Below are 12,284 nucleotides of genomic sequence, written 5' to 3' on the forward strand. Positions count from 1 at the left end.
CCAACTGCAATTATTGTTAAATTTGCTCAAAATAGTGAAAGAAGAGAAATAAACTTCAAATGTGATTTTGTTAGCTATACTCAAATTCTAGTTAGTCATTATCCAGAAATTCATCCCTTACGCTTTCCTCCCCCTCTCTGCTACTCAGAAATAATTATCAATAATAATAATAATAATAATAATAATAATAATAATAATAATAATAATAATAATAATAATAATAATAATAATAATAATGAAATTAATAATAATGATAATAATAATAATAATAATAATAATAATAATAATAATAATAATAATAATAATAATAGTTTTACGTCACACTTACTACTTTCACAGGTTTCAGAGGCGCTCATGTGCTGGAATTGTGTGTCGAGGAAATGATTTGAAGCGCCAATGAATCTACCGACACGAGGCTGACGTCAGTGGCGTATGCTGGAATCAATACGTCGGCTATCATGAGACTTAGAGTACTCTTTTCGATAGTTTGCTTAGTGAACGTCGAGCCTTAACCGTTTTGAACTGCAGCAATTAGCCTGAATATTTTGGATACGATATCCATCTATTGATACAGGAAGTAGTTCGGAGTTTGGAAATAGAAAACGGAGAACACAACACAACGGTTCCCAAGAAAACATAAGAAATAAAAAATTACCAAAAAATTTACATCAATAAGTAGAAGTTATCACACAGTGCTTACCTTACACATGGTACCAATGAGGATAAATCTCCCAAACCTAGGGAAGCTGAAAGAGACACACACCCAAAACATGTTTACGAGGCCTGAACAGAATGAAAGGGCAAACCTTCCACCAAATAAATAGGAACAACAAATTTGCTTAAACAAAAATTTAATAAATTAATATATTTAGGTTCAGTCAAATCTCAATTTTTAAAAAAAAGGTAGCAACGACAGACGTACCCAAGGCCTGAGGTGATTGAAGGATTTCCAAGACAAATAAATGAATGAAATGGATTTACAATCAAATACAGCAAGTATTCAATTAATTTAGCTGGTATCCCTAGTAACTACAAACTTAAGTGACGTCATTAGCAGGTGGAGAATCTAGCTGTATTTTCAGTGCTCAGGTGAACCACAATTAATGCACTTCTTTAAAATGGCCCGGAATGTATGAAGGGAAAATATTTTAAAATGCTTGAAATCGTTCAAGAGAAGCTCCTTCATAAAATTCTTAATTAATAGTGCCTTGAAATAATCAAATGAACCATAAAAGAGGAGTACCACGTTAGATCCATTACAATCTCAACTGAAGAAAGGAAACAATCCCATTAAGCAAACAATGGACACACCCCCTATAAACGAGATTCCACTTGCACAATTCACAAAAGAAAAGCAATAGAAAAGGAGGAATGACGGTTACATAATTAGCACAGCACCCGCATAACGGAAACAAAAGATGACTGGCAAGGAACATAGGAAGATTGCAATAATTCATAATCAAGTGCACAATTGACTTTCATAAAAACTGAGAATTCACAGGAATCATTTATCTCCATTTCTAACACATAATAAAAGAGAAAAATGTTTATCGCAGATATCGGAAAACATAAATCGAAAATGAGAGCAGGAAATAAATTCAATAATAATGAAAATGGTGCACGTATCTTAGATCAAATTAATTAAAAATGGGGAGAACTTTACTTAAATTTTAGCGCAGATCCGAATGGGAAATAAAGGAAATAGTAAAAATTTGCATTCTAATAACAAATGTAACATTAGAATTAAAAACATGTTAAACATAAACAGAGCGTAAGTATGAGTTCCTTTAAAGCGACGTAGTAAATGAAAGATGCCAGTGTAGACAATCATAATAAAACACTTCCACAAAATCTTGAGGCATGGTTACACACTGGAAATCATTTAGTTACTGCAGGTCTTGTTTACCGATATAGGCAAGGCTATGACCGCTATCTTGAAAAAGACATTATTTTATTCATGCTTACGTCCCATTAATTACTTTTACTGTTTTTGGAGACACCGATGTGCCAGAGAGTTGTCCCGGAGGAGTTATTTTAAGTGACAATAAATATACCAAATGGAGGCTCACATATTTGAACATTTAAGCACCTTTAAATGTCACCGGATTGAGCGAGGTTCGAACCTGCCAATTTGGTCTCAGAAGGCCAGTGATCTATCATCTGAGCTATCCTCCCCGGTCAACAACTTGTAGAAAAGTAACATTTTTCATTAAAATTCCAAAATCTGTTTGAAATTTACAATAATTTCACCATGACTACACGCATAAATTATGCCACTCACAAGATCATAGCACTGAAAGTTTGTACCCAATTGAAATCCAGCATTTAGAGTTGGTACGATATACATTTACCACGTTCTGAGTTTCAATTCCAACGTCCAAACGTTGTTGATTAAGTTTGAAGTTCTACATTCTGGACTGCAAAAAATGTTACTGCTAATTGATAGATGCTTCGGTTTAGTTAGATCACCCGGGATATAAAAATCTTTGCCCCACACTGAGAGGAGAACGTAATATTCCAATCCATATTAAGCAGTACAGCAGCAGACATGATAGCTGTACCAGCTAGTGGTAGCAACTGACGCCGACAAATCAGACAGGAGTTCGCCAGAAACAGACAAATATCAATTAATTCAATCACTATTTCACTACTGATCCGCATTTAGGGCAGTCGCCCAGGTAGCAGATACCCTATCCGTTGATTTCCTAGCCATTTCAATAACGATTGCAAAGCAATTGAAAATTTATTGAACATCTCCCTTAGTAAGTTATTCCAGTCTATGACTCCCCTTCCTGTAAACGAATATTTGCTCCAATTTGTCCTCTTAAATTCCATCTTTATCTTCATAATGTGATCATTCACCACTCAAACTTATTCGTCTACTGATACCATTCCAATCTTTGCGACAATTTTGTAATGCTACTCTTTTGTTGGAAATTACCCAGAACAAATCGAGCTGCCTTTCTTTGGATTATTTCCAGTTATTGAATCAAGCAATACTGTTGAGGGTCCCAAACACGGGAATCATACTCTAGTAGCTGGGGTCTTACAGAGACTTACATGCAATCTCCTTTACATTCTTACTACAACCCCAAAATACCCTCATAACCATGTGCAGAGAGAGAGAGAGAGAGAGATCTTTACCTTTTATTTGCTATCATATTCATGTGATTGCCCCAATGAAGATCTTTCCTATATATTAACACCTAGGCACTTACAGCAATCCCCAAAAAGGAACATTCATCCCATCAATGCAGTAATTGAAACTGAGAGGACTTTTCCTATTTGTGAAACACACTCAAAACTTACATGAAATGAATATCAAACTGACTGGCCTGTAAATATTAGTTTTATGTCTATCAACCTTTCCTTTATATACAGGGGCTACTATAGCAACTCTCCATTAATTTGCTATAACTCCTTCATGTAAACATTTCTTTATTATATCCCCGAAACCTTATCAATTCCAGCTGCTTTATAGTTTATAACTTTTGTATCCTATTGCAAATGTCATTGTCTTCATAGATAAATGTTAATACTTATTTAGTATCACTCACTTCCTCTAACTGCTGACTGAAAACTTCTGCCGTTTGAAGATCCTGGCATGCACAATCCCCTTGTTCATAAACGATTTCTGGAATGTCCTTTTTGGAACCAGTTTCTGCCTTAAAGTACCTATACAAACCCTTCCATTTATCACAAAAATTCGTATGACCGCCAATTATACCTGCCATCATGTTTTCCTTAGCTGACTTCTTTGCTAGATACAATTTCCTGGTAAGTTCCTTCAATTTCCCGTTACTTATAGAGCAATTTCTAACTATTTCTCTCAAACCGGCAACTCCTTCTCAGTCTCTTAACTTATCTGTTATAATATAGTGGATGTTTTACTAAGGAGGAAGAATTGAAATTGTAACGTGGTCCTTAGAAGGCCGGAACCCAAGAAGAAGAAGAATAGTGGATGTTTACCATTCCTTACCACCTTCAAAGGTACAAACTTATTTTCACATTCCTCAAAAATTGCTTTAAACCAATCTCAGAGTCTCTTTTACATTTTTCTTTACCGTTTTCCAACGATCATAGTTACTTTCTTAAACCTCATGCCTGTTTTATCAGCCATATGGTACTGCCTAATAGTCCTAGTTTTAATACCTTCCTTTCTATCACATTTATTTTTAACTACGACAAAAACAGGTTCGTGATGACTAATACCATCTCTTACTTCGGTTGATCTATAGAGCTCATCTGTTTTTACCAGCACTACATCCAGGATTTTCTTCCCTCTAGTTAGTTCCGTCACTTTCTGAATCAGCTGCCATTCCCATGTTGACTTATTTTCCATTTGTTGGTCGTGTTTCCTGTCGTTCGCAAACCTTCCCAATTGACATTTTGTAAATTGAGATCACCCGCTACAATCGTGTTCCTTTTCATATCGTTTCCCACATAGCTGATTATCTTATCAAATAATTCTGAATCAGCGTCAGCGCTACCCTTTCACGGTCTGTGCACTCCAAAGACTTAAAGTTACCTATTATCTTTAGATGTGAGCCTTACACATTGAATTTCATGTTTATCATCTTTAAATTTTTCGTAGCATACAAATTCTTCTTTCGCTAGAATGAATAATCCCCCCCTACCATTCCTATCCTACCTCTACGATACACACTCCAGTTCCGTGAGAATATTTCTGCATCCGTTATATAATTTCTCAGCCATAATTCATCTCCTATTACAATATATGGTAAGTACATATCTATTACATTACTTAATTCTATTCCTTTCTTTACAGTACTTCTACTGCTCAGCAGTAACATTTTTATGTCATCCCTACTTGACTTCCAGATACCTGTACCCTTATCACCGCTCCCTAGACCATCCCGTTTGTCTGAATGTACCTCCCTGCAACCCTTCAGAACAAATTTCCTAACTTGTATGTAGCACTGCGGTTTAAGTGAAGGCTATCTGAGCGCAGATCCTATCTCCTACGCACCCATTAGGATCTAGAAATCTCACTACCAGTTTCTCAGATACCCATTCCATAGTCTCACTTTAATCCCCAATCACCTTTCAGTCAGTATCCCTCCTACACAGTATTCCACTGATAACAATCTCATCTTCCTTAAACTCCACCCGTGCTGCATTGACTAGATCCCACACATCCCCAACTATGTTGGTACTTATGCCTGCTTGACCAACATTGTTTGTACCAACGTTAAACAGTATCACATTCCCCTTTCCCTCCCCCTTCTCTTGTAATTTCCTCAATATCTGCCTTAACCTAATTCCTGGATAACACTCTAGCCAGGTTCCCTTTCCTACACACAAATTCCCCATATGTCTAACAATAAAATCCCCCATGACCAAAGCTTCAATTCTACCTACCTCATTTGATCTCCTCCCCTCCTGGTCAGCCCTATCTTTCCTCACTGCTGCAGAAGCTACTTCCCTCTCCCTCTTCTCCCTCCCATGACCCTGTTCCACTTGTCTAAACTATCCTCTACTCTACAATTCCCGTTCCTACCATTTCGTTTCCTTCAACTTCCACACTTCTCAGAAACAGTTCTCTGTTCATCATTTTCACTCTGTTGTTCTACCTGCAGTGATTCGTACCGATTTCTCACGGAAACCTGTTCTGTACTCTGAACCTGAGTAGTGCCCTTAGCCTGCAATCTCCTTCCCCAAAAACATCAGACCATTTGTCTTCTGAAATTCCCCCCTTCTCTTCCCGTCACTATTTTACACCTACTGCATCCTGTACATTGTTTGAGAAAGGCCTACTTTCCTTCCTGTAAGTTGAGGGAATCCTAATTATCTCCCTCAAACTCTCCAACTCTTCCCTCATACTGTTTTCTTTATGCCTGGCCACACCCACGGTTCCTACACAATTAACCATCGCTTGCCGCGTAGTTCAAGTGTGCTACTAGATAGCCTTAGGATGCCTCGTTCCATGTTTCATGTTTGGCCGCGTAGTTCCAGTGTGCTACTAGATAGCCCTATGATGCATCGTTCCATGTTACATTGCAGTGGATGTTGTCTAACCCAACAGTTCTTTTTGAATTGAGAAACATGTTGCCCAATCGAACTCTCTTTACTTCCATTCAGAAGTAAAACTAAAACGCAAAACGTACGTCATTGACTAGGTTTATTGAGTCCTTTAGTGTAGTTCCATGCCCAGCTTACCTACTTTGTTGTCAACTACTTAAAAATTAAATATGATCAACGTTATTAAAGACTTTGGGAATAGAGTGTCCTAACAATCAAATAACATGTTGTGAGCTAAGGCGGCAAAATTTGAAATTTTACAAATCCCGTGTATATTAGAAAGTTGTAATATTTAAATACTCTCCACATAAAACTTGCAGTTGATCATCTTAAGTTGTCAAATATGATTGGCCCTTACGATTTGATTGAACGGGTTTGTACTTCTGGTATCGACAGAATCCACTGACATCTTACGAAAACCGAGCTCGATAGCTGCAGTCGCTTAAGTGCGACCAGTTTCCAGTATTCGGGAGATAGTAGGTTCGAACCACACTGTCGGCAGCCCTGAAGATGATTTTCCGTGGTTTCCAATTTTCACATCAGGCAAATGCTGGGGCTGTACCTTAATTAAGGCCACGGCCGCTTCCTTCCCAGTCCTAGACCTTTCCGGTCCCTTCGTTGCCATAAGACATTTCTGTGTTGGTGCGACGTAAAGCCAATAGCATCTTACGAAATGTATTTAAAAACAATTCTTCGTAAGAAGTGGACCTTTTCACTGTTTAAAGCATCTCCTTCTGAATTATGTTTATCTAAAAATGTCCAGTACTTAGTACGTGTGGAGATCCGTCTGGTTATAAGAGCAATATTTTAATATAGATGGACCATATGACTGAGAATCATTCCTCAAACAAGACTGTATGTCGAAGTAGCATATAAAATCAATCCATAATTTAAGAAGACACCACACAATAATAAAATCCATGCTATTTATATGTCACAAGGGTTGAGCCTCAATCACTTATTCACATACCTGCGCTACAATATACTGCTTCACGCACTGCAGCATGTAATACCCTGTAGATGCAGTTGTCTCTACTAGTGTGTGCAAAATTCATTCATTTATTGATCGTGAACTTTGCATCTGTTGATATGACCATATTTTCGTAGGAATTGAGTGAGTTATATGTGTGCTATCTCTATTCCAGGTATTACTGGCGATGTGACAATAGATGACAACGGAGACCGTATTGCAGACTATGCCCTCATGGATATGGATCCTCAAACAGAACGATTTCAGGCAAGTATTAACTTATTGCCTAACAAATATTTTATCATTGTAAATAATTAAGGTGTTTATTACATAAATGCAAATGTTTACAACATAACTGCCCGACAACTAATTATCCATTCCTCAACGACATCTTTCACTTCCGTCTTAAAAATTGACCCTAAACTCTTTTATATTCACATTTAATTCTTGATTTCACAGGATTATGGTACCCTTTTATCCTCAGAGACGCAATAAGGAGAAAGAATTATTGCCGATAAATTTTTAATGTTCACACGCGTTGCAACAAAGACGATGTCATTAAACATTTATTGTTTAAAAATACCTAATGGAGGGAGCAATATGATGATGATAATCTGCATGGGAAGATCATAGTAATTGTCTACCTTGTCGCGGACTAAATATGAGATGGCAGTTCAGAAAATATTGTTTAAATTAGTCCTACTATGGATATTCGATAATCGTAAGTCCTAAGTCCGTAGAAGGAGTTACTCACAGCCTACGAATTGTAGACTTTTTAGCAGTTCCTGCTACGAAAACATTAATTTATTTTAAGCACATAAATCCCCTGGCAGAATCTTTCAGACATTATTACACATGTCACTATAAGGAGATATTTCAATACCTAACGGATTAAGTTTGATAATATGTTAGGTAATATAAATTGATGTCCCGAAGCACTTCCAAGGATTTGAGATGCAAGGGTAAACTGTTTCATTTTGTATACAGGCCTGTATTACAAAATCTCTTTTGCTTAAAAGAAGTAATCCTTGAGCAATTTTAATTTAGTGAAGTCTGCAAACTAGAACCTAGTTTCATTAAACATTTCAGAATCAACATATCTTAATTTGCGCGACATATATAACTCATCATAAAGCGTGGTTTTAATGCTTACGCGTTTGTAATAATATGCTGGTGTGAAAAACTTACAGATGAAGAGTGAAACATCATGTATTATCGCAGATAACTGCTTCACAAGTTTCCTTGCGTTCATGATTCTGAAGAAATGTCAAAACATATTTAAATCTAGAATGCAGCTATGTTAACGAATGGTGATGGAAGTGAACGATGTGCAACTCCTTGAAAGCAGTGGATCCACTTAAAGTCAGAGGAGAGCAGACGGAAGCAGTCAAAACGAATAAGAACACATATACATCGCAAATTGAAGATTGTAACAACACGAAGGAATGGGGCATGCGTGTTGATGTTGGATGTATGGAATTGTGCCAGCTAGTTTAGTAAGCTATAGGGCCCTCCCCACTTGATGTGTCACGGACAAACCACCTTCGGTATATGAAGGCCGGTTGAGTTTATTTGACGTGTAGTCTGTGAGATACAGTGACATTAACTGTTCACCTGTGAAATAATAATTATCAATCCTGAAAGACGTGAAATGGCGTACATTGGAATAGAGAGTTGATTTCTCATCACTAAAACTTCAACGTACAACAAACAGTACAAACCGATTTGTGAAAAACGTAGATGAATGATTAAAGTGGGTTATAGTTGGTGCTGCAAGAATTAGCACATGCACTGCTCCGGTGTATTAGAATGTGACTGACAAGGTCATTTGCTCCTGAATAATGGAGTATTAATGACCAACTACGAAACTGATTGGGCGGATTTCAGTTCGAAAATCAGGAAAAGAAGTAAGGTCATCAGTTATTTTTCATGAACATGATTGCTTGGATATAAGGAAGAGTTCAGGGATATAGTACCGTTAATTCATTCCTGATAAGTGTAAATATTGAAATGTATTGCTGAATATATTGAATTTAATTGGGTTATCATCTTTAGTGTTCTTTCTCAATAATAATAATAATAATAATAATAATAATAATAATGCTTTTGGCATTACGTCCCAATAAATACTTTTATGGTTTTCGGAGACGCCGGGGTGACGGAATTTAGTCCCGCGGGACTATTTGCCTGCTAGTAAATCTAGGTCTACCGACATGAGGCTAACGTATTTGAACACCTTTAAATACCACCGGACTGAGCCAGAATCGAACCTGCCTATTTAAGGTCAGAAGGCCAGCGCCTCAACTGTCTGAGCCACTCAGCCCAGATCAGTATAATTAGAGGTCTAGTGACCAGATTCATTCAGACATTATTACACCTGTCACTATGACGAGATATTTCAATACCTACCGGATTTAGGATATTTTTACATGCAAATTTATATGATGGTGTTTATTGTGTACTTCAGTATGGAATTAATCAGAGCAGGTAGTTGCGAAGAATTTCCAGGACTAAAACCACTGTGTTATATCCCGACGCAAATTAATTTAGAGTTGATAATACAACTATACTAAAAAGTAATTTTTCGTAACAATTAAAATATGCACTAACATTTTTTTTTCGCTTATGATATATGCTCCACTCCGTAGTTCGTTTCTCATAACGCCTGATGTATGTCAATGTGTAAACATTTTAGCTGAATAATAGTGGAGTGCGTTCCATTTAAGACATTGTCCAGATCAATATTCGTGATGATGGAACAAAGCTCTACACCTTAAGGATAGGTTTCGTCCATAATTTTTAAAGCAGTGTTCCGTTTATTTCAGTGTTGACAATGATCTACACATGTGAGTATTTGTCCGACTCGTTGTCTGAATGGTCAGCGTACTGGCCTTCAGTTCAGAGGGTCCCGGGTTCGATTCCCGGCCGGGTCGGAGATTTTAACCTTCATTGGTTAATTCCAATGGCACGGGGACTGGGAATTTGTGATGTCCCCAACATCCCTGCAACTCACACACCACACATAACACTATCCTCCTCCACATACACACGCATTTACCTACACATGGCAGATGACTCCCACCCTCATCGGAGGGACTGCCTTACAAGGGCTGCACTCGGCTAGAAATGGACACACGAATTTAAATTAAATTAACTATTATGTTTTATTGGAGTCCACACGTTCTCTTCATTATGTTCATGTCTGCACGGGGTATATATATTTCCATTCTTCAACACTTCAATAAACAGCTCTAGTGCACCATGCACAAAACATGAAGTGGCTGGCTCAGGCAGTAAGGAAATACATCCACATGCTCGCTGAGTGCACTGGGACTAGAGAGCTTTTGTAAGGAAAGATAACATTTGAAATTCAAACGAGCACTTTCGACTGAAACGTTTTGTTCTTGGAACTGCTCTTGAAATCGATGTCCTCGTGGAAAGACATAAGGTATATCTTCAGCAATCCACTACTTTATTCGATTAATCCATTTGATTCTTTCGTGTTTCGGTCATTAACCATTTTGCCCTCACAAGCATATTTCGTCTCAACTAAGACAACTAAATATGCATTAAACCAGCGTTGTCACTGTCTTCAATTTGGGAGGAGTAGATTCGGCTCTCTTAAGCCATGTATTAAATGGTTTACGTTAATCCTTCTTTTCACTTCATTGAGCGCTAATGTCCTTAGTAGACAATTTAGGAATCTTGTAAATTACGTTCAAGAGGTAGATAGTTTAGGCTATTTTCCCTTTAATTTGCATGTAAATCTTATTTTCATGTCCAGTGGCGTACTCACGTAGAAGTAACGGATATACTTTGAACATAATTGTAAGAGAGATGTGTTTTTATTTCGTTGGTCACGTACTCTTGGGTAGTAGAGAAATTAAACATTTTCTTCATAATATGTTCAAGGAAAAAAAGGAGTTACAGGAAAACTGTCTCTCACAGATCATGATTATATCTCAAATCGCGGTTCTCATTATGACTGTCTAATTCGTTCATTTATACATGTTATCATGACTCCGGGGATTCCAACACACATTTATCAAAGTGATTCAGCTAAATTTCGGTGCAAAACACTCCGTATACACGAATAGTCAGAATGTGTTTCATTCCGACCCTGCGTTTCTTGTTCAATGCTTCCATTAAGGCTTAGAAACAAGGCCATTACGACTCCCATGCAATGAATCTAATCGTTTTGGCAACTCGTATCAATATGTTGATTTATTTTACATTGTTATTAGAATTAAATTATAAAACATAGTACTCGAAATAAAGAAATATCTGCCGGGCTGAGTGGCTCAGACGATGAGGCGCTGGCCTTCTGACCCCAACTTGGCAGGTTCGATCCTGGCTCAGTCTGGTGGTATTTGAAGGTGCTCAAATACGTCAGCCTCGTGTCGGTAAATTTACTGGCACGTAAAAGAACTCCTGAGGGACAACATTCCGGCACCTCGGCATCTCCGAAAACCGTAAAAGTAGTTAGTGGGACGTAAAGCAAATAACATTAATATTAAAGAAATTTTTGCTAGTTGCTTTAAGTCGCACCGACATAGATAGGTCTTATGGCGACGATGGGACAGGAAAGGGCTAGGAGTGGGAGGGAAGCGTCCGTGGCCTGAATTAAGGTAGAGCCCCAGCATTTGACTAGTGTGAAAATGGGAAACCACGGAAAACCATTTTCAGGGCTGCCGACAGTGGGGTTCGAACCTACTATCTCCCGAATACTGGATACTGGCCGCACTTAAGCGACTGCAGCTATCGAGCTCGCTGTTAGTAACTAAAGACTCTAGTGTATATCACGTGTGCAATTCTTTTACCAGTATTATTTCCTACTAGGGCATTTAACTTTGTTCAGTGTTTGTTTCATTCCACTTAATTCCTATGAAACTGGCTCCAATATTGAAATTCACTGAGTTCTATTTTCTAGAAATTTAGCGACCCATTTAACCACCCCTTTTTCTAGTCCAAGGGCCCTCATTATCGTCAGCAGTCTCCTATGATGTACCCTATCAAAAGCTGTGGACAGTTCAATAGTGATGCAGTCCATTCGACTCCTGAATCTAAAATATCTGCTGTTCGGTTTCATCTTCCCCAACGAATTAATTTTAAAGTTTAAGATGCACCGACCCCTTAAGAAACAGAATAAATAACTGTGTCCGCCTCTGTGGTGTAGTGGTTAGCGTGATTAGCTGCCACCCCCGGAGGTCCGGGTTCGATTCCCGACTCTACCACGAAAATTTGAAAAGTGGTACGAGGGCTGGAACGGGGT

At 37.9% G+C, this 12,284-nt stretch overlaps 1 protein-coding gene across 1 annotated transcript in view; it reads left to right on the plus strand.

The window, feature by feature from the left end:
• Window positions 1–12,284, plus strand: part of LOC136864181 (atrial natriuretic peptide receptor 1) — a 2,019,422-nt gene that overhangs the window by 1,320,861 nt on the left and 686,277 nt on the right. The window contains exon 5 of the mRNA XM_068226191.1: window positions 7,188–7,279. Coding sequence (XP_068082292.1) covers window positions 7,188–7,279 — 92 coding nt within the window. The remainder of the gene's footprint in view (window positions 1–7,187; window positions 7,280–12,284) is intronic.

Source organism: Anabrus simplex, chromosome 2 (assembly GCF_040414725.1).
Source record: "Anabrus simplex isolate iqAnaSimp1 chromosome 2, ASM4041472v1, whole genome shotgun sequence".
Classification (NCBI taxonomy): Eukaryota; Metazoa; Arthropoda; class Insecta; order Orthoptera; family Tettigoniidae; genus Anabrus; species Anabrus simplex.